Source organism: Protopterus annectens, chromosome 9.part0 (assembly GCF_019279795.1).
Source record: "Protopterus annectens isolate FY-2018-M chromosome 9.part0, PAN1.0, whole genome shotgun sequence".
NCBI classification, from domain to species: Eukaryota; Metazoa; Chordata; order Ceratodontiformes; family Protopteridae; genus Protopterus; species Protopterus annectens.
The window spans coordinates 747,493,548-747,520,297 of record NC_056743.1 but is presented as its reverse complement, the minus strand read 5'-3'; the positions used below and the strand labels follow the sequence as shown (position 1 = coordinate 747,520,297).

At 44.1% G+C, this 26,750-nt stretch overlaps 1 protein-coding gene across 5 annotated transcripts in view; it reads right to left on the bottom strand.

Annotated features, from left to right (window-relative positions):
- Positions 1-26,750, bottom strand: part of LOC122811506 (AP-2 complex subunit alpha-2) — a 2,640,839-nt gene that overhangs the window by 1,642,286 nt on the left and 971,803 nt on the right. For all 5 annotated transcript variants that reach the window (XM_044083382.1, XM_044083385.1, XM_044083386.1 and 2 more), the window contains exon 9: positions 20,262-20,430. In XM_044083382.1, coding sequence (XP_043939317.1) covers positions 20,262-20,430 — 169 coding nt within the window. The remainder of the gene's footprint in view (positions 1-20,261; positions 20,431-26,750) is intronic.

Genomic DNA, 26,750 nt, shown 5'->3' with positions numbered 1-26,750 from the left:
GATCAACAGAATGGGCCTTAAAGAGATGTTTATGAGTTTCAGGAACCCTGTAATATCTGTCTGGCTTGACAGGAGCAGGAGGGAGAGAATCAGGAGAAGCACTCGAGTCTGAGTACACATCATCCAATACATCTAACACTGGTGGAATGGCTAAAGGTCTGTGCTCGGGTAACTTTTCCTGGAGTCAGAGAAATCCTGGCCCTGCCACTGAAAATGCTCTCTCATGGAGTGGAGAATTTTCCCGAAAGAAATATCCTCAGGAGGAGAGGAAGAGGGAATGGATTCATCAGCATCAGAATCCTCGTAGGCCTGGAAGGATTCTTCCTGGGAATCTGAATGGCCTGAGTCACCTGAAGCTTCATCTGAGGAAAAGGTATCTGTCTGCTCAACCCTAGGCCTTTTGTCTGTAGGCGGCTGAGAACCTCTGTCTGGATGAGCCTGAGAGCCTCTGATTAAAGAAATTAGATCTGCAGCTAAAGTCATGATCTGTTTATCAGAAGTGGGACCCTGGGTAAAAGATTTAGGAGGGTGAGACTTAGCCTGGCTGGCAGCCTTAGCACGTGTGTAGGCCTTGATGGACATAGACACTAGAGGCCTAGCAGCCCCACATGCTGGAGTAACTTTGTCCACCGGTATGGTGTAAGGCAAATCTTGGGCTTCGGTTTCAGGAGGAAAATCAACAACCGGCACCGGGGTAGCCTCCGGGACCGAAGTGTGCGGTAAAGTGGTGTCGTCAGTCTGAAGCGGTTGAATTACCGCCTCCGAAGAGACAGATGCACTCGCGGTAGGTTTTGGCGTGGTGTCGGTGGAAGTCGCGGGCCGAGAATGTCGGTCCCGGTCCTTCCGTTTTTTGGAAATATGTGTTGTCGGTTGTTCCGACGGCATGATATAGGAGTAATTTTCTCCAAAAAAAGTCTTCAGCAAATTCTGCCCGGCGCCTGAGAGTGCGCTTATTGAAGCAAGCACAGGCCGAGACGTCGTGGTCTGGGCCAAGGCAGGGAAGGCAGTAAGAATGGAAGTCCTTATGAGGTATTTGTTTACCACAAGACAAACGGTTATTAACTTTTGCAGTTTTATCTGACATCGGCTGAGGCAAGAAAAGGTTCCCCAACGGGGTACTTAGCTTTTTGATGACTTCGGTAACTGAAAACACAGGAGCTGGCCGACCGGCACTTGCGAACTGCTTCTGCTTCGGGCACTGCGTGGCACGAAAGACTGAAGAAGATGGCGTCGGCTGATGCTTTTATACCCCAGCCGCTCTGACATCGGGGAGGAGGCGACATCAGCCGACGCCGGACCTAGACTTTGGAATCTGGCCGACCAAAGGGCTGCCTGAGGCAGGACAACCTATATGTCAGGACTGCAGTTGCATTCTTGAAGGACATCTGAAAGTACATGGGATAAAACTGAGTAAAGACAAGACAGTTATCATGGCAGCAAATGGGGTAAATAAACTAAAAATTGAGATAAAAGGGAAAACCATGGAACAGGTTAACAACTTCGCATATCCACGAAGGGTGGTTGAAGTGAAAGGAAGTCTGAACAAGCAGGTGAAAGCTAGAATCAGATATGATGCAGCCAACTGACAGTGTTGGGGATATTGTGTGACAAAAGAAGAATGCCAAAGATGCTAAAAAGCAAGGTGTACAAAATAGTGGTATGACCAGTACTACTTTACAGTCCAAAAACCTGGGTAGTGAAGGCAGAGCAGTTCAAGAAGTTAGAGGTGATGGAGATGAACTGCCGGGGACGGGTGCTAGGATTCAGACTGTGAGGCAGATGAAATTAGTAATGCCAACTGCAGAGAAGGTTAAAGAGAATAAATTACAGGGGCTTGGGCACATGTGCTGGAAAGTAGCAGACCACCTGATGAAGATGAGAGACAGGAAGCAGGTAAGAGGAAACAAGGACATCCAGCAAAAAGATGGATGGATTGCATGGGAGTTAAAACCCAACTTTTGGCCAACATATCCATTGCTGTAAAAAAGTTCTATACTGCACAGCTTATAGGGATGTCACTGTCCCCTTTTACTCAGCCCTTATTAGACCATTCATTGAAAAGGATACCCTCTTTGGCATGCATCTGTCCAGATACATGCAATTGGAATGTCCACAAAGACACCTTGTTAAAAGGATACAAAGCGTAAACAAACTGTCAAACACGGGCTGACTCAAAGCCCTGTCACTGTACTTGGTATCATACAGACTGCTAAGAGATGATGTGTGTCTGGCATACAAGGAACCCTTCGACCCACTACTGATGATTTTCTGCACATTAGCATATCAAATGGCATCAGAAATACTCTGATTAGGGATATAAACCTCTTCTGTATCATCAGCAGAAAAGTTTGGAGAGACAGGTATATTACTCAAGATACCACTGCTGAACAAAACACCCCCCATCCACATAAAACAAAGTTCATCCCTGTCCATTTTCAAGCCCAACTTAGATCTATGGATGGGAAACAGAAAATGTACCCCAGGACTGTCCCCCCTGTACTACTAATGGACAGATGAAGCTCCTAAATGCTTTTTCCCATGCATGGGGGTCCCCTCAAATTGGAGTAATATATATATATATATATATATATATATATATATTATCGACCATGAAATAGGTAAGGCCAATCTATATCCAAATGGGTCCGGTTATTCTGAGCAGAAAAAGGGAAACTGACTAGCCTTAAAATGCTCTGCAAGGGCAACTAATGTAGTACTTAACTATGAACCTATGAAAGAAGACTTGTAACAGTCAGGTAGGAGTGGCAAAAGGTAGGAGATTGCAACAGTTGACTAGACACCCTGACTTCATGAAGAAAGTGTGAAAAAGCAACTGGTAATGATTTAAAGGATGCAAGAGTAGTTGGTTTAGAAGTGTTCAATAGCTTCTCAAGGACACATATGATGACCTACAGTACAGCAATTGTTGTTTTGGGAGTGATTCAGGTGCAGGGGACCCTTTTATTTTAGGAACTGCTTTACTAGTAACAAGGAATAGAGGAACATTCCCACTCAGGCAGGCAAGCTGAAATAGGAGACATGGTCTTCATAGAGGTACAAGACAACTCAAAATTATAAAGTCTGAACGACATTACAGGATCGTGGACAGAGGTTTGTGTTGGATCATAACCTCTCCTTTGACACCAGGGGGAGAATCTCCTCCTTGTAGCCAGGTAAGATTCCCTTGCATTTCCTCTCTCAGCCTCCCTCAAAATAATGTGCATGTCCTAGAAAAACATGTTCTAGATGGGAACAACAGATAAAGAATTCAGGAGTAGTCAGATAAGCATACATTCTGACCCCTTATTTTGGTCAAGTTTCACATGAAGCAGAAGTACAAACTCTATCCATACCATACTGAGCGAGAGTGAGAAAATGCTAATTTGGTCAGTCCTTCTCTATCTTCTAAATCACCAAAGACAAAAAAGGGGTTGGAGGAAGTGTACACAAACAGATGCACCAGGCAATGGAGAGGAATTATTTCCTAGGCTTTCTGAGTTGGTGTCCTGATGTAACATTTGAGTTGCCTGTTTTCTCAAGAAGCAAAAAGGTCTGTTACAAACCTCACCTGTGAACCATATCCAGAAAGACATCCCTGTCCAGCATCCATTCAGAAGAGTCTTCTCCTCTCCTACTATGTCGGCCTGTAAGGGCAACCTCCTGAAAAAAAGGGATGTAGAGATGCGCCAAGACTTATTCCCAACTCCTGGACCACATTCCACATCTTCACAGCCAACCTGCATGAAAGAGATGATGGACAGCCCCACTAAGTTACTGCACAACATCATTGTACTGTTCTATGTAAGAATGTAGAGGATCAGTGTTTTCACACTGGTCTGAAGGACTTCAAGGCAAGCATCGCTGCCATAAACTACTTCATATCAATGTATTTTCTTCTCTGCCCTTTGGCTTTAGACACTCTGAATCCTTAAATCCCCTGAGTGTGTTTCCCCAAGCAATCTCTGCAAAGTCTGTTGGGCACATCCAATCTTCTCAGTCAAGCATGAATGGGCCCTCCTGACTGACATTCTCCTGCTTTATCTGACACTTCTACTCTTTCTTGATATAGGGAAAGAGAGGGTGGGATGCTGAAAAGACTAAGCATGCTAGAAATATTTCTAACATACTACTCATGCTTCCTCATATGCTGTCTTGATGAGGTGGTCATCGGGACTGAGGAAGCCATGTAGCCCATTGTCCCACAAAACAGAGCTATGGTCATCTGGGTTTGCTGCAATACAGATGTAAAGTACAGTTGTGTACACTTACCATAAATGTAGATGTTCAAGTGTATTCACTGTTGCAGTCATTACATTTGGGTTATCGGTTTGCAGGTAGCTCTCAGTCGGCCTGATTAACAATGTCTTGGGTCCTCCATCGGTTGCTGTCCCTTCTTCCATGACATCAGGTCATCAGGGGTATAAAACATGCAGCCGATGCCATTACATCAGTTTTTCTTGCCCCAGATGTCAGGTGCCCCCCTAATGGGAAGCAATTAAATATAAAAGTACAACGATATACCTCCAACAAAAAAGCAAACACACCAAAAAAGGCTTTAAAGCATAGTAAAAGAAAGTAGAGGTATAGCCAAAAGAAGTTAGGGGGCTGGAGGGAGGGTAACCAGGTCTGCAACAGTGAATAAACTGAAACATATACATTTATGGTAAGTGTACACAACTGTACTATGTTCTTCATGTTTCACTGCTGCAGTCATTACATTTGGGTAGATTCCCAAAGCTATGGTTGGGAGGAGGAATTCAGATAGCATTAGGGCCAGCTATAAGATCCTGCAAGACTGCAGTAGCAAAGCCAGCTCTGGATTTAGAGAACATTGACGAATGATAATGCTTGGTTAAAGTATGTACAGAACTCCAGGTAGCAGCTTCTAGGATATCCCTGGTATGGACGCCTCTGAGAAAGGCTGTAGAGGTAGATGCAGCCCTGGTGGAGTGAGGTCTGATCCCCTGGGGGATAGGTTTTTCATGGTGCTTATAACAGAAATCAATGAAATGGCTTATCCATTTAGAAATGGTTTGCTTTGAAATAGCCTTCCCCTCTGCCCCTGCAGCAAATGCCACAATAAGTTGTTCAGATTTCCTTTGAGGTTTAGTCCTGTCCAAGTAGAATCTAAGTTGCCTGTACACATCTAAGGAATGCAGTATCCATTCCCCTTTATTCTGTGGATTGGGAAAGAAGGTTGGCAAATGAATGGACTGATTAAAAGCCACATTGGATACCACCTTGGGCATGAAGGATGGATTGGTTCTGAGGGACACCCTGTCCGCATGAAAAATAATGAAAGGCTCCACTGACATAAGGGCCTGTAATTCAGATACCCTCTAGCTGAAGTGATTGCTAAAACGAAAGCTGTTTTCCAAGAAAGAAACTTTAAGTCTGCAGTAGCAACTGGCTCGAAAGGAAGTAGAGTGAGTTTCTCCAAGACAAAGTTAAGGTCCCAGGCTGGGGTTGGAGCTCTCCTGGGTGGCCTCAATTTTATAGCCCCTCTGAGGAACTGCTTGAGCAGTGGATGAGAGAAGAGAGGAGGTTCTGTGTTATAATGAGCTGAAATGGCTGAGGTGTGGATTTTAATGGAGGAAAAAGACAGGCTCTTGTGAAGCATCTCAGTTAAGTATTGTAAAATCTGAGGTAAAATGGGCGCTACTGTGCTCATCCCTTGAGATTGGTTCCAGGCATAGAATCTTTTCCATTTTTCAGCATAAGATTTTCTAGTACTAGGCCTCCTTGCCTCTAAAACGATATCCATCACAGGTTTACTGAGGGATGGTAAAGGCGAGATTATGTAATTAGCCAGGCTGCAAGGTTCAGTGTTAGAAGCTGAGGGTGCAGAATCTGGTCCTCCTGCTGAGACACAGGGAAGGAGTCTGAGGCAGGTGCCATGGGGATAACCATGACACTGGACAGGAGGGGGTACCAGTGTTGGTGTGGCCAGTCTGGAACAATCAAAATCATCCTTGGATTGTCTTGTTTGATTTTTAGTAGTACTCTGGAGAGCAGAGGCAGAGGGAGGAAGGCATAGACTGATAGTTCTTTCCAGCTGAAGGACAGAGCATCCACTTTCCAGGCTTGTTTGTGGGGAGTCCTTGTGTAAAATTTGTCCATTTGGTAGTTCTGGAGAGAGGCAAACAGGTCTATATCTGGGCTCCCCCATTTGCTTGTCAACATGATGAAAATCCTTGGTTCCAGCTTCCACTTGTGTGGGTCCAAGAGGTTTCTGATTAGTCCATCTGCCAGTGTATTTAATTTTTCTGGCAGGAACTGAGCTTGTAGGTGCACTTGGTAGCTCAAGGCTATGTTCCACAATGCCATGGCTAATCAGCAGAAGGGCTAAGAATGTGTACCCCCCTGCTTGTTTATGTACCACATAACAGTGTTGGTCTCTACCATTAGTTATCCTGGAAGAATTTGGTCCTTGAAGGCCGTCAGAGCATTCTGTACAGCTAACATTTTTTTTTTATTGATTTACAGGTGCATTTGACTTGGCTACCATTTGCCCTGAATGCACTTCTCTGCCAGGTGAGCCCCCCCATGCATAGTCTGATGTGTCTGTTAGGGTTTGGGCGGCAGGGGGTGGTGTGAAAGGTAGTCCCTTGTCTTGGTGGCAGGCCTCTGCCCACCAAAGGAACTCTAGGCATAGGCAAGGTATAATAGGTATCATTATCTCTAGATCCTGAGAATGTTGGCACCATAGGCTTTTTAAGTACCACTGTAGTTTCCTCATATGCAGTTTTGCATATGGAATTAGAAGAATGCAGGAGGCCATGAACTCCAAGGCTTGCAGTACTTGTCTTCCAGATAGCAGGGTGTTTTTGTGGCCATTTGTTTGAAGTAGGTTGTCAAATGAATTTGTTTCTCTGGCATGAGGTAAGCCATCTGGGAAGTTGCATTCAAGCTTGCTCCCAGGAACATAATTTGTTGACAGGGTACCATGTCTGATTTATTTTCGTTTATGATGTACCCCAGGCAAGTTAGAACCCTTTGTACAAAGGCCAGATGATTCAAAAGTATGTCCTGGCTTTCTGCCTGAATTAGACAATCATCCAGGTATGGGTATATTTGAATATTTCTTTGCCTGCAAAATTCAATAACTGGAGCAAGGTACTTTGTGAATACCCTGGGAGCAGTAGATAAGCCAAAGGGCAGTGCAGAGAAAGTACAGTTGTGTACACCTACCATAAATGTAGATGTTCGAGTGTCTTCACTGTTGCAGTCATAACTGTAGGGTATTCCTGCCGGCAGGCAGCCCGAGGTCGGCCAGAATTCCAAAGTCTGGGTCCGGCGTCGGCTGTACCAGCAAGTACCCTGACGTCAGACCGTAGAGGTATAAAGCTGACAGCCGACACCATCTTCTCCAGCCTTTCTTGCCCCAGATGTCAGAAGCCCCCAAACTAACCAAAAGGTGTCCAAAAAGAAACACAAATACACCACAAAGGAAGTGGAAGAGAGAACAAGCAAAAATAAGAGGGGATTGGTGGGTGGGAAACACCGACTGCAACAGTGAAGATACTCGAACATCTACATTTATGGTAGGTGTACACAACTGTACTATGTTCTTCGTGTTTCACTGTTGCAGTCATAACTGTAGGGTAGAATCCCAAAGCTGTGAATGAGGGAGGAGGTTATGCAGAAGAAGGGGCAGCTAGAAGACTCTGCATAACAGCAGAGGCAAAGCCTGCCCTAGACTTAGAATACAAAGGGAGATTATAGTGCTTAGAAAAAGAATGCACTGAACTCCAAGTGGCAGCCTCCAAAATGTCCTTGGTAGGAACTCCTCTGAAAAAAGCTGCTGAAGTGGCAGCTGCTCTAGTAGAATGACTTCTAACCATACCTGAAATCTGTTTCCCATAGTGAGAGTAACAAAACCTTATTCCAAGAGCAATCCATTTGGAAATAGTTTGTTTAGAAATAGCCTTACCTAAAGAACTGGAGGCATAAGAGATAAGCAATTGATCAGATTCTCTGAAATCTTTAGTTTTGTCCAGGTAAAAACAAAGTTGTCTGTGCACGTCCAATGAATGTAAGATCCTTTCCCCTTTATTTTGAGGATTTGGAAAGAAGGTAGGAAGGTGAATAGTCTGATTTAGAGCCACCTTAGAAATCACCTTAGGCATAAATGTAGGATTTGTCCTCAAGGAAACTGTCTTGGTGGAAGATAATATAAGGTTCCACCGTCATGAGAGCTTGCAACTCTGAAACCCTTCTGGCAGAAGTCAATGCTAATAAAATAGCTGTCTTCCAGGATAAGAACTTGATATCCGAAGCTGCAGCAGGCTCAAAAGGAGGCAAAGTAAGTTTCTCCAAAACACAGTTAAGATCCCAAGCAGGAACAGGAGGAGTTCTGGGCGGTCTTAAATTCTTAGCCCCTCTCAAAAATTGTCTCACCAGCTGGTGAGAAAAGATGGGAGGATCAGTGTTGAAATGAGCCGAGATAGCAGAAGCATGAATTTTTATGGAGGAAAAGGAGAGGCCTTTAAGCAAAAGGTCTGAGAGGTAAAGTAAAATGGAGGAAATATCAGGCAAAAGAGGATCAGAACCTCGATCCTGCATCCAAATACAAAACCTTTTCCATTTAGAAGCATAAGATGTTCTAGTGCTAGGCCGCCTAGCTTCTAAAAGAACATCCAAAACTTGTTTGGGAAGAGATGAAGGAATCAAGGGCCCTTGTAGAGCCAAGCTGCCAGGCATAGAGTCTTGATTTGAGAGTGTAGCATCTTACCCTGATGCTGGGACAGAAGAGAAGGGATCAGAGGTAGAATCCAAGGAGGTTCCACGAATAGGTGTTTTAAAGTTGGATACCAAAACTGCCGAGGCCAATTTGGAGCTATCAAAATGATAATCTTGGGTTTGTCCTGTTTTATTTTCAGTAACACCTGAGGCAGAAGAGTAAGAGGAGGGAAGGCATATCCCGAAAGATTCCTCCAGCTGAATGACAGGGCATCCACTTTCCAAGCTGTTTTGTGGAAGGACCTGGTGCAAAAGGGAGGCAACTGATGACTGAGATGGGATGCAAACACATCTATCCGAGGACAACCCCAAACTGCAGTAATCTTTCTGAATAAGCTGGTGTCCAGCATCCATTCGTGAGGATCCAAAAGGTTTCTGCTTAGGCTGTCTGCTAAGAGGTTCTGTTTTCCTGGAATGAATTGAGCTTGAAGATGCAGATTCAGATTTAGAGCTGTGTCCCATAAATTCATGGCTAGCCTGCAAAGGGGGTAAGAGTGAGAGCCCCCTTGCTTGTTTATGTACCACATGACTGTGGTATTGTCTGTACGAATCAGAAGAGGCCCTGGTTTCAAAAGATTCTGGAAGGCTAGAAGAGCATTTTGGACTGTCAACATTTCCTTCAAGTTGATGTGCCAGAGAAGATGCTTCTTTGTCCAAGAGCCCTGCTGGCAAATGTCTAGAAAATGAGCTCCCCAAGCATAATCCGAAGCGTCCGTGGTTATGATCTGAGAAGGTTGAGGCAGACGAAAGGGATTCCCCTTGGTTAAAGCACAAGCCCTTGACCACCAAAGGAACTCTTTTTGGAGGCAGGGAATCAGTGGAATCATTGTGTCCAGACTGTGGTAATGCTGTGGCCATACACTCTTGAGGTACCATTGAAGTTTTCTCATATGAAGCCTTGCATTTTGAATCAACAGGATGCAAGAAGCCATGTAGCCCAGTGCCTGCAGGAATTTCCTTGCAGTGAGCTGAGTTAAAGTAGCCAAGGTTTTGAAAATTGAGGCCAGCTGTAATTGTTTTTCCGGAGTGAGGAAGGCCCTTTGCAAGTTTGTGTTTAGAAGAGCTCCCAAAAAAATCATTTGCTGAGAGGGGATCAAATGTGACTTTTTTGTGTTCACGGAAAATCCCAGTAGTAGGAGAAGACGTTGAACAAAATGCAGATGTTGAAGTAAAAGGTCTTTGCTGTCCGCCTGAATAAGGCAGTCGTCCAGATAGGGGTAAATTTGAATCCCTTGGAGTATGCAATAAGCTACTACTGGAGCCAGGCACTTGGTAAAGACTCTGGGCGCAGTAGATAAGCCAAAGGGCAGTACAGAGAATTGAAAGTGCCCCGAACCTGCCTTGAATCTGAGGTATTTTCTGCGTTACTGCCTGATGGGAATGTGTAAGTAGGCTTCCTTTAAGTCCAATGTCACCATCCAAGCATCCTGGGAGAGCATTGGAAGAAGTTGTTGTAGAGTAAGCATCTGGAGTTTTGGAATTTCCAGAAAGGTGTTTAATACTGAAAGGTCCAGAATAGGTCTCCATGAGTTTTGTTTTCTTGGGACCAGAAATAGTCTTGAATAAAAACCTTTTCCCATCTCTGAAAGTGGAACAGGTTCTATGGCTCTCATGGCCAATAAAGCGTCCACTTGATTTAAGGCCTCTGACCATTGATGTTTTGGCAGATCTGGCCAACCGATAGACCTTGGCAGAGTATGAAAGTGGAATTTGTAACCTCTTAAAATCACGTCCAAAACCCATTTGTCTTGGGTAATATGAGTCCAATTTTGGTAGAAAAGAGAAAGTTTTCCTCCGAGAGGGGCTTCCAGGCAAGGAGGACCTGTAGCCCAACATAGAGTCATTGGGTCTGCTTCCTTTGTGATTGGGATCTGTCTTCTCCCCTTCAAGGTGATGAAGCAGTCCATTGTCTGGACCTGTAAGAGGCCTGAGCCTGAGCTCGACCTCTGGAGCGTCTATATCTTCCCCCTTTGAGGCCTGTCAGACGTGGGAAAGGACCAATTTTTGGAGGGCCAATTTCTAGAAAATCTAGGAGGCTGAACTTGTAAGAAATCTTTAACTGTCTGCATAGATTTCGCTTTATCCTCCATCTTTTTAATAACCTCCTCAGCTTTAGACCCAAACAAAACATCATGCTGAACAGGGGCATCTAACAATTTAGCCTCAACTTGCTCAGGTAAATTCTGCTCTCGAAGCCAAGCATGTCTCCTGATAACAGTGTCAGAGGCTGCAGCCCTACAAGAAGCCTCCAAGGCATCAAAACCACAATGTAAACTATGTTAGCTAACTTGTTCAGTTGCATGCAAGACATCCTGTAATTCCTTGTCCTCTGCACATGCAGGTAAGGTTGAAAGTTTTTGTTTTAAAACAGACAAAAGAAATTGCTGATACTTGAACATATGAAACTGTCAATTTAAAGCTCTAATAGAAAGAGTAGCAGAAGTATACACCTTTTTGCCCCATCTGTCCAAGGCACGAGAATCCTTTTCAGAGGGAATAGGATTTTTAGATGAAGCGGCCTTAGCAGCCTTGGAGCCCTGAGAAATAGTTTCAGGATCTGCAGAAGGGTTCTTGAACAAAAATTGATGGGAATCAGGGACTCTGTAAAACCTATCCGGCTTAGAAGGAGCAGGCGGAAAGGAATCAGGATTCAAGTTAGCTTCAGAGAAAGCATCATCCACAATATCAAGAACAGGAGGAATAGCCAAAGGTCTGTGTTGTGGGAGAAGGAGAAATTCTCTAAGTCTCTTCTTGGAAGCAGAATAATCCTGACCTTCCCAATGAAAATGCTCTCTCATCTCATGCAAGGTTTCCCCAAAAGAAAAATCTTCAGGGGGAGAAGCAGAGGGAATAGAGTCCTCTGCATCAGAATCCTCATAAGGAGGAAAAGAATAATCCTGGTCAGACGAAGAGACTGAAGACACAGAAGCCTGATCAGAGGAATCATAGGGAATATCCTGTCTAGGCCTTTTGTCAGGAGGAGGGTGAGAACCCCTAATCATAGTAAGCAAATCTTCAGCCATCCTTAATAATTGTTTCTGGGTCTTTGGAGTTGAATCCGTAGAAGCTTGAGAAGAAACCCTTGGCTTAACAGGAGTCTTTGACTTTGCCTTTGTCTTTGTAGTAATAGTAATATGAGAAGGCCTGAAAACCCCTTCAGAAGCCGGTACCTGCACAGCGGTTCCGGACCCATCTGAAGGAGCGATGTCCGAAGGTCCTGCAGCAGATAAAATACTGGGCCTAGTTGGCTCCCCATGGGAGTCCGTGTCGGCCATCGGTTCCGAAGTGGCTGACGACAGGCGAACCCGAAGCTGGCTCCGGCTGCAAAGTATCCTGTTTGGACCTCGGAGGCCTATCCTTGTCCTTGCATTTTTTGTGAATTCCAGTGGTCGGTAAAGTATCCGACGACATCCTATAATTGAACCGTCTACCGAAATAATTCAAGGCCCAATCGTACCTACGCTTAATAGTACGAGAATTAAACCTGGCACAAAACCGACAGCAAGAGACGTCGTGGTCAGGGCCTAAGCAAGGAAGACAGTAAGAGTGGAAATCTTTATGAGGTATTTGTTTTCCACACAATATACAATTATTAACTTTTTCTGACATCGGAGGAGCAAGAAAAAAGTTTCCCCAACAGGGTACTTAGCTTGAGAAGAGAAGTCGTCGTCTTCGGACCGACGACAAGCAAAGCACGTTGTCCGGATTCCGCCAACCAACAACTTGCGAGCTGCGTTCCACCGCACGGCAAGAAAGACTGGAGAAGATGGCGTCGCCTGTCAGCTTTATACCTCAATGTTCTGACGTCAGGGTACTTGCTGGTACAGCCGACGCCGGACCCAGACTTTGGAATTCTGGCCGACCTCGGGCTGCCTGCCGGCAGGAATACCCTACAGTTATAACTGCAACAGTGAAACACGAAGAACATCGGATAGCGCATGTAGCCTGCTTTGAAGCATAGGTATCTTCTGCAAGATTCCATGATTGGGATGTGCAGGTATGCTTCTTTTAAATCTAGTGTTGCCAACCAGGCATCTTTGCCTACCAAAGGAAGCAATTGGTGAAGAGTCAGCATCTTGAATTTTGGAATCTCCAAAAAGGTGTTTAGAGTAGACAGGTCCAGGATAGGACGCCATGAATTGTCTTTTCTGGGTACCAGGAAAAGTCTCATGTAGAAACCTTGTCCCTTTTCCTCTTCTGGTACCAGTTGAACAGCCCCATGCTTAAGAGAAAAAGTATTTGTTTTTGGGCCTCTGCCCACTGATTTGGGGGTTGGTCCGGCCACCCGCTTGGTGCTGGCAAAGTGTGGAAGTGAAATCTGTATCCCTGGGACACTACATTGTCCTGGGTAATGAGTTCCCAATTCCTTGCATGAAGAGCAATCTTTCCCCCCCCAAAGGGGCAGTCAGTTAAGTGCTTGGAAATTTTAAAAGGAAGTCATTGAGACATTTTACCATGGGGGGGGGGGTCTTATTATTCCCAGATTTGGAAGTGGAGGCCCCCCACTGCTTAGTTCTGTGTCCCCCAGGGACTGAAACCTGGGGTTTTTGCTGTGTCTGGGTTTGGACTGAGAAGACCTGGAAGGGGCTGGAAAGGACCAATTCTTAAGAGGGCCAGTGCCTACTAAATCTAGGAGGCTGAACTTGTAAAAAAAATCTTTAACAGTTTGCATAGATTTAGCTTTATCTTCCATGCTTTTAACAACTTCCTCAGCCTTGTTGCCAAACGGGTGGTCCTGATTTAAAGGAGCATCCAACAATTTAGTTTTAACATGATCAGGCAACGATTGCTCCTTAAGCTAAGCATGTCTTCTGAGCACAGCCCCAGTAACAGCAGCCCTGCAAGAGGCCTCTAATGAATCAAAACCACATTGCAAAGTATGTTTTCCAACTTGTTCAGCAGAATGCATTAAATCCTTTAATTCTTTATTTTCCACACAGTCAGGAATCAACCATTTTCTGTTTAAGCAGTCCAATAACATGTTGCTGATACTTTAACATATGAAACTATCAGTTTAAAGCCCTAATGGCCAAGGTTGCAGAAGCGTAAACCTTCTCACCCAATCTCTCCAGCGCCCTGGAGTCTCTATCAGAAGGGGTAGGATTTTTAGCAGTAGAAGCCTTAATGCCCTTGGGCCCCTGTGAAATAGTATCTGGATCTGCAATAGGATTTTTTAAAAGGAACTTGTGGGACTCAGGGACCCTGTAGTATCTTGTCAGGTTTTCTGGAAGCAGGAGGCAGGGAATCGGGCCAAACTAGATTCAGAAAAAGCATCATCAACAATGTCTAGTACAGGAGGAATAGCTAATGTGCTGAGGTAGGAGAAGGAAATCCCTAAGCCTCTTTTTTGAATCAGAAAAATTCTGGCTTTCCCAGTGGAAATGCTCCCTTAGAGTATATGTAAGGTTTCCCCAAAAGAAAAATCCTCAGGAGGGGAAGCAGAGGTAATGGAGTCCTCTGCATCAGAATCTTCATAAGTAGATAAGGCCAAATCCAGATATCAGAAGAATCGGAAAAAAACAGAATCCTGATCAGAAGATTCATAATCAACTTCAGTCCTAGGCCTCTTGGGGGGGGGGGGGGGGTTTGGCTACCCCTGATTAGAGTTATTAGAGCTCCAGCCATTCTTATCATTTATTTTTTTAACGCATAGAGGCCTGAGCATGTGGACTGGGTATCATTTTTTTTGCCCATGGATAGAGATTTAGGCCTAAGTAAAGAAGGAGCGTCTGTTTAATATGCAAGTCCGTAGGCCTGAATACACCCTCAGTAGCCGGTGCCTGCACAGCGGCTCCGGACCCATCCAAGGTAGAGACATCCGCTGGTTCCATAGTTGAAGCATCTTGCGGCATACTGGACTCCAAATGGGTCTCAGTAGAGGCCTGCGAATCAGAAGTAGTGGGTATCAGGGGCTGCGAAAGCACCTCACTGAGTTCTGGTGACTGGCTTAGGAGAAGCGTTGGCGGTTTTGGACCTCGATGGCCTGTCTCTCTCTTTACCTTTGTGTTTTTACGGAATCCTGTTAATCGGTTGGCTAACCGACATTTCTGGATAATTAAACCGAGAACTGAAATATTTACAGGTGAAAATATACAGACAAAGGATAGTGTGCTGATTAAATAAAGCACAAAACTGACAGCAAGGTACGTCGTGTCAGAGTCTAGGCAAGGAATACAGTACAAATGAAAATCTTTATGAGGTATTTGCTTTCCACAAGTAATGCAATTATTAACTTTTACTGACATCGGTAAGAAGCAAGAAAGAGTTTCCTCAACGGGGTACTTGGCTTTAGTTGAAGACTTCGGTTCTGAAACTCGAAAATGAAAATTTCTAGAGTTGATCGACTGGCACTTGCGAACTGCTTCTGCTTCAGACACCGCACGGCAAGAAAGACTGATGTAATGGTATCGGCTGCATGTTTTATACCCCTGACGACCTGACGTCATGGAAGGAGGGACAGCAACCAACACAGGACCCAAGACTGTTAATCAGGCCGACTGAGGGCTACCTGCAAGGATATAACCCAAATGTAATGACTGCAACAGTGAAACGAAGAACATCTGGTCAGGTACAAGACTTTGCTCAAAAGAGGAAAACATTCTGACTGTGTTCAACATGAACTACAGAGTGAACTGGCACCTCACCTGTGTGCCCTGTTAATCACAGCCTCACCTCAGGCTTTGTCCCTACTGAATGGTGCACTGTTATAGTCATCCTTCTTTACAAAGGAGGAGCAACTACAGACCCAGGGAACTATCGCCCCATTAGCCTGACAAGTCTGATATGCAAGGCTATGGAACGCATCATCATGGACCTAATAAACAAGGATATAGGGAATCTCCAGACACTGGATCCCACACAGTTTGGTTTTGTGAAGGGTAGATCATGCCTGCTCAACTTGGTTGACTTCTTTGAATCAGTCACCAGAGTTGTGGATGAAGTAAAGGTGGTTCATACAGCCTACCTTGATCTGGCCAAGGCCTTTGATACCATTCCCCACTCAGGAATCATAGAAAAACTCACTAAGCTAGCCATCAATCTCTATATCACTAGGTGGGTTTCGAACTGGCTCACAGATAGAACTCACACTGTGAAAGTAGCTGACTCCAATTCAGACTGCTGACCAGTCACGTGTGGAGTCCCACAGGGATCAGTCCTGGGTCCTCTCCTGTTTGGTATCTACTTCTCAGAAGTCCAGGCCAACATGAAGGGACTCTGGCTGACAAAGTTTGCAGACTATTGCAAGTTGGTAGCCATTATTAACTCCCCAAGTGATGCTGACATGCTATAGAAAGGCCTCACTGAGACCAACGACTGCTGTCAGAACCATGGCCTTAAGCTCAATGCCAAAAAATGTGTCTTCATCCCCTTTGGGAAAAACTCAATCCCCATGAACTACCACATAAATGGTAGTCCACTGAACACAGAAGACGTTGTAAGGGATCTGGGAACACAGGTTGACAGGAACCTCTCTTTTGACCAGCACACTGCCAATGCGGTCAGAAAGCCCTTCTATGTGGCACATCTCATTACTAAGGGTTTTGCATCCAGGAAGAAAGAGGTCATTGTCTCCCTCTACTCTTACCTCATTAGGCCATTCATAGAGTACAATGCCCCATTTGGTATGTGCCTCACTAGACACCTGCAACAACTGGAGAGGTCGCACAGGTACCTCACAAACTGGATCTTAGGCCTTAAACACTTGTCCTACATGGACAGACTCAAAACAACTCAACTATTCTCTGTCTCATATCGCCTACTTAGAGGCGATCTCTGCTCGACTTACAAAGCCATGTCTGACCCAGCTCTGTTAGAAATGCTAAATCTAAAGAAATCCCAATCCCTCTGTACCACACGCTCCAGAAACCTCAACCTCATTACCACAATCAACAGAACATGCTGGAGGGACAGGTTCATAACCCAGAGACTGCCCATGCTATGGAATAGACTTCTCATACATGTTAAGCAGAGCACCTCACTGGCCCTCTTCAAGGGAAATCTTGATGAGTGGATGAGAAATAGAAAATTCACCCCAGGGATAACTCCAGTGGCTCTATTCGACAGAGGCGCTGGAAACTAGGGTCGGGTGGCACATTGCTATGGTAATCCTATGGGCTAGGCTCCAGGGCCATTAGCCTAGTACACACCTATGAACCTATGAAGGGATATTTTATAGCTACACAGTTAAGGCTCTTATACACAATACAAGCAGAAAGTTACGATTCAAAGGATCGTGGAAAGGTATGATGATGAATCAGGGAGAAATTCAAGAAGTAAGAAGAGAGTGGGATTTTGGATGCATATCCTTAAGAACAGTCATACAGAATATTATATTCATAAAGTATACTAAGAACTATGCCAACATGGGAATGCAGAAAGGAAACTCCGCTGATAGGGATGACTGCAATTAAGGGTACAGAGAATAGGCAAGAGGGGCTAGAATTTACTGGAGGAAGCTGGCAAAGGAATCATGGTATTGGGAAGAAATACAAGTACATATCTGATATATTAACTACATCTGAAAACTTACTAGTATATAAACTTTGTTGATATAATGTACTACTCTTGTCTACATTGTACTGGAGCTTTTCTCCCTGGGCCTCCACTGAAAATGGGTTTCTGACCCAGTCTGACTTTCCCGGTCACCAAATGTTAATAAATAAATAGAGAGAGAGGGAAAGATAATAAAATGAAAAGTGGCTAAGATGACAACTGGACTGCAGGCTAAAGATTGCCTGTACTCTGAGATCAAACCCTGATAGGGAAGGCAAACAGAAAAGGGTTAGGGGAATCCTAAGTGAAAGACCTGCACTGGTTGTGCTTTCAGTTGCATCTAGAAGAGAAGCAGCTGTCAGAGATAAGTATGGCATATATAAACACTGCACGATAACTATAGGAATTAAAGGAGGTCAAAATATTGGGAAGAGAAATTAGATAAGCAATTCAAAAAGAAACAATGGCACGGCATGTGTATGGTTCCCACATATACAGCAAAGTCTAGAAGATTAAGGATTTTTGTCTGGAAGTGTTTTTGCATAGGTACTTTTATACCCTAGACAGACTCCAAAGAATTTTTCCTCGGGTAGATGGTAAATGCAGCTGGTGTAATGGGAAAGAAAGAGTTATCTGGAAGCATATGTTTTCAGAGTGCAACGAGTTGAAAGACTTTAAAAATTCCCTACACGGTACTGTCAGGGAATATTGGGCAAGCGAGTGTAAATAAAAACATTTTTTGAGCTGGGATACAGGATCTGAATTCCCTAGACACAGTAAAGCCTTCTGAAGTTTAATTCTGTTGGCTGCCAAAAAGCACTTACTAGAAAATGGACATCAAAGTCTAAACCAACCACTCTTCTAGTAGTAAATATTGTAACAGAGACAAAATAGCAGAAGTGGGATCTTCAGAAAAGGGTAGGAGTAAATTACATTGGGAAAAAATGGAAATTGTAAGAACACTTGCAGATAAATACTTTGGAGGAAGAATGAGGTTTAAGAGAAGGCAGGAATTGAACAATTTATGTAATGTTGGACTGATCATATATTGTACAGAATATATGGGATATACAATGTTTCTAAATGTAAACTCATTAATATGATTTGATTACGTTTACATAAATGTAAGTTTCTTTATGTCACAAGTGATAATTCAATAAAGGAGTTTTTTTTCTTCAGGGTCAAGAGTCCTGGGTTCTGGAAGCAGGCCAAGAACTGCAGCAACCTTCTGCTCCTCTTCTTGGATTAGTGTCTGAATAAGGTAGTTATCCATACAGAGGAAAACATTAATGCCCATGACCCTATGTAAGCCAGTTACTGGAAGCAGGCACTCTATAAATACCATGAGCACTGTAGATGAAACAAAGGGCAAAGATGTGAACTGAAGTAGCAACACCCCCTGCTTCAAATCTGAGATACCATTCATCTTCCTGAATCATTAACAGGACTTCTGTACAGGTAACATGGAGGAATCTTCAACCCTGCAAAAGCTATCTGGCTTCCAAGAAGTAAGGTATTAGTACTTGGGCTCCAGAACACGCTCTCCTATAGGCATTTTCCATACTGATGAATGAAGGCATGGTTAACTCTTTTCGCTCAGGAAGGTCCAGAAGTTTTATGGCCTTTGAGCATTCATCCCTCAGAGAACACCCCCAAAATGAGGTATCTGGTGGGGAAGCAGAGGATATGATGTCCTGTCTCTCTGTTAAAGCTGAAAGAGGAAGATAGCTGGGAGATGTATGCCAACTCATCTGTCTTAAAACACAGGGATCAAGACCTTCAAAAGAAGACAGTTTCCATTTTATTTTTGGACCAAAACGCCTGACACTAAAGTTGCCTGCTTGAACCATAGAACAGGTTTTATCAAAATTATCCACTCACACTTCTACGAAGAAAAACTATGAAATGCTAATGACCACAGCCTAAAAAAACATGTCTAAAATGGTCAGATGGAAAAGAGCAGGATATCAACAAGGAGACATGCATGGCGAGGTTAGGCAGCATGCCAGTTAAAAAGCTCCAAGTACTATGGCATGCATTTCTGATATATACAATGTACATACACACAAATATATTTAACATACACATAAGTACACATTTATAATTACATAATTGGAAATATAATTATTTGTATTGTGCACACACGTTTTCTTGCAGGTGGTGTCAGGAAGGATTTTGCCAGTGTAAAAACCCACATGAAAAAGTCCAGTTAATCTCGTGTGAGAAAATGATTTTCAAATAATTTCAAAGATTGTATCACTTGGCAGTCATGTCTGCGTAACTTTTTACCTAAGTTGAATAGCTTATGTTCATAAATCATTCATGTCTGTGACTCTTGATTTATGTCACAGCAGTCTGAGAAAAGGTACTGGTCAATACAAGAATGAAAATGACCTCATTGAGATAATGATCTAATTAAGAAAAATGTATTAAGTCTGAATTACTGTAAGCATTCTGTTAGTATGATGAATAAAAACATATGTAGATGAAAATTAGTGGCCTTTTTGCAACCTGTTCACTCATGCAAAACAGACACATACCTTCACAACTTTGACATATTTAAGAATTGTCCATGCAGCTGATATCACATTTTGCAAGTCCCATCAAGGAATGCAACATATTTTTTTCCCAGTTAAAATATGCGTATTGTCATATCTGCTGGGTACAAACAGCTGTAATTAATCTTATCCTAGATTTGAAAGTTAAATGTCCAGATGGTTACTGTTCCATACTTTGTAACTACAGTGTGCATGAAATTGTGCTATACTTCATACACAGTATGTTGCATACTTATACACTGCTAGTCGTTTCCTACTGATTATGTTTATTTTACTATGGTTTTGATAGTAATCTTGCAGTTTTCATTAGACAGACTGATGAAAAAGGACACTGAACTGGACTATTTTGGTCAACAATAAATGTACAAAATGCAACACAAGCAAGTGAAACAGCTGAACAAAAAGGTTGCTACAACTAAAATATGGCAATTAATAAAATGGATTCCTGACAGAAATCCATCCCCTCACCTTCAGAGCATTGATGACTGTTTCTATGTGTGTCTTCACTGCTTCATGGGAAAATTCAGAACTAGCCAATGTGCACATGCTCTCAAGTGCAAGATATCGCAGGTTAGTCTCACGGTGCTGTAGGAACTGGCCTAGCTGGTTACATGCCCGTACTAATAAGTTTGGTTCACTGTACAGAAAAAATAAAATGGATCAGACAAGTTTGGTTTACCACACAGAAGGTGGACTCTACACTTTCACAGAAGCTGCTTCATCACACCTTGATCACTTAAGAAAACATCGGCTACCACAAACACTTGTTCAGCTCAAGAACCTTAACTTGTTCAATACAATGCACTTGCATGGCTGCATCGACTGAGTTAAATAAATCAAATACAAATGCATTGAAGGCATGTCCTTTAAAATTATGTTTACTTGGTAAAACGTCAGATCTCTATGGTCTATGCCTACTCATTAAGACTGGTATGCTGCAGGCAAATTTGCTCGCCACATTTAAGACCCTCCCAAAAGTACAGTTTTGTACCTACCATAAATGTAGATGTCCGATAGATATGCAACTGCAGTCCTTACATATGGATTGTCCTGCCTCAGGCAGCCCTTCGGTCGGCCGGATTCCAAAGTCTGGGTCCGGCGTCGGCTGATGTCGCCTTTTCCCCGACGTCAGAGCGGCTGGGGTATAAAAGCAGCAGTCAACGCCATCTTCTTCAGTGTTTCTTGCCCCAGATGCCAGGTGCCCTCCAAGGAAGGCTAAATTTAGAGACTGGATAAAGAATTCCAGACATACACAACAGTAATAAACAGATACACCATAACAGATATCCCCAGCTAATTTGAAAAAGGGGAGTGGACCCAAAAAGGAGAATATACAGAGGGGTAGGAGGGAGGGAAAACCTGACTGCAGTTGCATATCCATCGGACATCTACATTTATGGTAGGTACAAAACTGTACTATGTCCTTCAAGAATGCAACTGCAGTCCTTACATATGGGTTGAATACCATAGCCAAGCTGGGGGTGGTAGGCTCTAAGATAAAGATGGTGTAGCTAAAATGCCCTGCAGGACTGCCGAAGCAAAGCCTGCTCGGGATCTGGAATATAAAGGCAGGTTGTAGTGCTTGGAAAATGTATGCATGGAGCTCCATGTAGCAGCTTCTAGAATGTCCTTTGTAGTCAGCCCTCTTAGAAAGGCTGTGGAGGTGGCTATAGCTCTGGTGGAGTGTGGCCTGATATTGGCTGGCACACATTTTCCATGGAAAGAATAACAGAATCTGATGTAGTGTCCAATCCATTTTGAAATTGTTTGTTTGGAAATTGCCTTTCCTTGTACTCCAGCAGCATAAGCTACAAATAGTTGGTCAGACTTTCTGTTGGCTTTTGTTCTGTCCAAGTAGTAGCGCAGTTGTGTGTGTATGCCTGAAGTGTGCAGCAGCTTTTCTCCTTTATTTTGAGGATTGGGAAAGAAGGTAGGCAGGTGAACTGCTTGATTTAGAGACACCCTGGATATCACTTTTGGCATGAATGAAGGATTGGTTCTTAAAGAAACTCTGTCCTGATGAAAAATTAGAAATGGAGGTACTGCCATGAGGGCCTGTATCCCCGAGACTCTTCTTGCTGAGGTAATTGCCAACAGGAAAACTGTTTTCCAGGAGAGAAATTGCAATTCTGAAGATGCTGCTGGCCAAAAGGAGGAAGAGTTAATTTTTCCAACACGAAGTTGAGGTCCCATGCAGGCACTGGTGGTTTTCTGGGAGGTTTGATATTCTTTACCCCTCTTCGAAACTGTATTAGCAAAGGATATGAAAACACAGGTGGATCACTGTTGTATTTTGCTGAAATTGCCGAAGCGTGTATTTTTATGGAAGAATATGAAAGTCCATTATGCAGCATTTCTGCCAAGTATTCTAGTATCTGTGGGATGCTCATTACTGATGCATCCTGACCCTTGTTGGCATTCCAGATGTTGAATCTCTTCCATTTGGCTGAATAAGTTTTTCTGGTGGAAGGTCTGCGTGCTTCCAGTAAGATCTCTTGAACTTCCTTGGAGAGAGAGAGATATGGGGAGAAGTCATGGAACCCTCCAAGTTGCCAGCTGCAGAGTTTGCAGGTTGGGATGAACCGTCCTGTAATTGTGTTGAGTCAAAAGCAGAGGCCATTGAGGCAGGGGCCATGGCTTGGTGCAAGTTATGCTCCTTAGTAATGGATACCAGTGCTGTCTTGGCCAATCTGGCGCTATCAAAATGCCTTTCGGTTGTTCTGCTTTGATCTTCAGTAACACCTTGGTCATTAATGGTAGAGGTGTGAGTGCATAGATTGTTAGAGAGTTCCAGCTGAAGGAGAGAGCATCCATTCTCCAGGCTTGAGGATGGTGTGTCCTCGAGCAGAACTTCCTCAGATGATGATTGAGGTGTGAGACAAAGAGATCTATGTCCGGCCTCCCCCATGCATGAGTTATTTGTGAAAAAATGTCTGGATGCAACATCCATTCGTGCGGGTCCAAGATGTTTCTGCTTAGACTGTCCGCCAGAACACTGTCCTTGCCTGGAACAAACTGGGATTGCAACTGTATGTTCAGTTTCAGGGACTTTTCCCAAAGAGTCATTGTTAGTCTGCAGGGGGGGTAAGAATGAGTACCTCCCTGTTTGTTTATGTACCACATAACAGTGGTGTTGTCTGTATCAGCAGATGACCTTGCTGAAGAAATTTTCCGAAGGCCTCGATTGCATGAATTACTGCCAACATCTCTTTTTGATTGATGTGTAGATGCACTTCCCGGGGTGCCCATTGCCCTTGAATGCATCTGCCCTCCATGTGCACCCCCCATCCATGATCTGAGGCATCTGTTATAATGGTTTGGCTTGTTTGAGGTTTGTTGAAAGACATGCCTTTGTTTAGCTGGCTTGCTTGAGCCCACCACAAAACTTCCTTTTGTAGAATGAGTGGAATTATTGCTTCTAAGTTGTGGCTGTGTTGAGACCATAAACTTTTTAGGTACCATTGTAGTTTTCTCATGTGTAGTCTTGCCAGTGGAATCAGAAGAATGCAAGATGCCATGAAACCCAGGGCCTGCAGGATTTTCCTTGCAGTCATCTGGGTGTGCTTTGCTAGGCTTTTGAAGTAATCTGGTAATTGTTCTTGTTTCTCTTCTGTGAGGAAAGCCATTTGTGAGTTTGTGTCTAGTTTGGCTCCTAGAAAAATTATTTGTTGGGATGGCATTAGTCTTGACTTTTGAATGTTGACTGTGTATCCCAAAGCCTGTAGTAAGTGAATGACATAATTCAAGTTTCTTATCAAGGCTTGCTTGCTGTCCGCTTGTATAAGGCAGTCGTCCAGGTAAGGGTATATTTGTATCCCCTGGAGTCTGCAGTGTGCAATTACTGATGCCAGGCATTTCGTGAATACTCTGGGTGCAGTAGATAAGCCAAAAAGCAATGCTGAGAATTGATAATGCTCTGACCCTGCAGGAAATCTGAGGTATCTTCTGCAACTGTGTCTGATTGGGACATGCAGGTATGCCTCCTTGAGGTCCAGAGTAACCAGCCAAGACCCCTTGCCCAGCATGGGAAGAAGTTGCTGTAGCGTCAGCATTTTGAATTTTGGCACAATGAGAAAAGTGTTTAGAGCGGACAAGTCCAGTATAGGTCTCCATTGCTTTTCTTTTCTTGGAACAAGGAAAGAGTCTTGAGTAGAATCCCTGGCCTTGTTCCTGAGGAGGAACCTTTTCTATTGCTTTGATTTGTAGCAGCTTTGAAACTTGTATGAGTGCCTCGGCCCTTTGACTTTGTGGCAGGTTTGGCATGCCTTGTCTTGTTGGTAAAGTATGGAAGTGGAACCTGTAACCTTGGTCTATTATGTCCAGAATCCATTTGTCCTTTGTTAAAACGTGCCAATTTTTTTAAAATAAGGATAATTTTCCGCCTAAAGGTGCTTCTCTTTGAGCCTTGGTCGGCGGTGTCAAAGTCAAGTCATTGTGATTGTCCCTGTGGAGCAGTAGAAGTCCCTGCGCCACTTCTTTGATTAGTCGGTTGCCATTGGCAGCCCCTGTAGGAGCCTCGGTATTGCCCTCTACCTAGAGCACGCCTGTTTCTTTCCCTTTGGAACTTGTCGGTGTCTGGAAAGGACCAATTCTTCAAAGGCCAATTCCTGCTGAACCTTGGTGGCTGAACCTGGAGGAAATCTTTGACTGTTTGTACTGATTTAGCCTTTTCCTCAATTGATTTCAACACATCCTGAGCATTAGCACCAAATAGCTTGTGTTTTTCCAGAGGTGCATCTAGAAGCTTTACTTTAACATGATCTGGCAATGCCTGTTCTTTCAACCAAGCATGTCACGATGACGCCCCTGTCATAGCTGCCCTACATGAAGCTTCCAATGCATCATAACCACATTGAAGAAAATGATTGCTAACCTGCTGTGTATTATGAACCAAATCCTGCAAGGCCTTTCTATCTAAAGGCTCAGGAGAGGCTAACCTTTTCTGCAAATCATCCATCAAGAAATCCTGATACTGAAACACATGAAAAAGACAGTTAAGGGCCCTCATGGCAAGGGAGGTTGAGGTATAAACTTTTTTGCCCCACCTCTCCAGATCAACAGAATGGGCCTTAATATCTGTCTGGCTTGACAGGAGCAGGAGGGAGAGAATCAGGAGAAGCATTAGAGTCTGAGTACACATCATCCTCCAATACATCTAACACTGGTGGGATAGCTAAAGGCCTGTGCTGGGGTAACTTAAGGAAAGTACGAAGCCGTTTCCTGGAGTCGGAGAATTCCTGGCCCTGCCACTGAAAATGCTCTCTCATGGAGTGGAGAATTTCCCCGAAAGAAATATCCTCAGGAGGAGAGGCAGAAGGAAAAGATTCCTCAGCATCAGAATCCTCGTAGGCCTGGAAGGATTCTTCCTGGGAATCTGCATGGTCTGAGTCACCAGAGGCTTCATCTGAGGAAAGGGCATCTGTCTGCTCAACCCTAGGCCTTTTGTCTGCAGGCGGAAGAGAACCTCTGTCTGGATGAGCCTGTGAGCCTCTGATTAAGGAAATTAGATCTGCAGCTAAAGTCATGACCTGTTTATAAGAAGTGGGACCCTGAGAAAAAAAATTTAGGAGGGTGAGACTTAGCCTGGCTGGCAGCCTTAGCACGTGTGTAGGCCTTGATGGACAGACACCGGAGGCCTAGCTGCCCCACGTGCTGGAGTAACTTTGTCCACCGGTATGGTGTCAGGCAAATCTTGGGCTTCGGTTTCAGGAGGAAAATCAACAACTGGCACTGGGGTAGCCTCCGGGGCCGAAGTGAACGGTAAAGCGGTATCGTCGGTCTGGAGCGGTTGAATTACCGCCTCCGAAGAGACCGATGCACTCGTGGTAGGTTTTGGCGTGGTATCGGTGGAAGTCGCGGGCCGAGAATGTCGGTCCCGGTCCTTCCGTTTTTTGGGAATATGTGTTGTCGGTAGTTCCGACGGCATGATATAAGAGTAATTTTCCCCAAAAAAGTCTTCAGCAAAATCTGCCCGGCGCCTGAGTGCGCTTATTGAAGCAAGCACAGGTAGCACAGGCCGAGACGTCGTGGTCTGAGCCAAGGCAGGGAAGGCAGTAGGAATGGAAGTCCTTATGAGGTATTTGTTTACCACAAGACAAACAGTTATTAACTTTTGCAGTTTTATTTGACATCGGCTGAGGCAAGAAAAGGTTCCCCAACGGGGTACTTAGCTTTTTGAGGACTTCGGTAAATGAAAACACAGGAGCTGGCCGACCGGCACTTGCGAACTGCTTCTGCTTCGGGCACTGCGCGGCAAGAAAGACTGAAGAAGATGGCGTCGACTGCTGCTTTTATACCCCAGCCGCTCTGACGTTGGGGAAAAGGCGACATCAGCCGACGCCGGACCCAGACTTTGGAATCCGGCCGACCGAAGGGCTGGCTGAAGCAGGACAACCCATATGTAAGGACTGCAGTTGCATTCTTGAAGGACATCTAAAAACTCTCCTACACTCGAGCTCCACACAATGCCCCACAACCTCCCCATTTTTCAAAGTTTGACATTATAAAAGTAGAACTAAGAACCTATATAACCCTAAAGGCCACAGGGTCATTTCTCCAGATCACAACGGATAATTTTTCACAAGGGTGGAAAGATGGTATGCTGAAGTTAACAAAAAAATGCAAATCTTGAATATTTAATGCAACAGAAGTACACAACCTCTCATCTTAAATTAGTCAGTCCATTCACTTCAACACAGTGTGTTAGAGTGTCGCCCCCTACCTTTTCCTGTTGGGTGGAAATGCAAAAGAATACCACAAACTATAGCAGACCTGAAGGCCAGTCTGAACTTGGAGATCAAATCCATCTTATAGCATTTTGCAAGAGTGTGGAGAGAAGCCCATGCTGGTTTTACAGAAGACTGAGGTGGTAGTTATGGCCTTTGAAGAATGAGCTTTTAGAAAGGTGATTTTTTTTTTTTTTTTTTTTTTTTGTCCACTGTCAACATTTTCCAATCA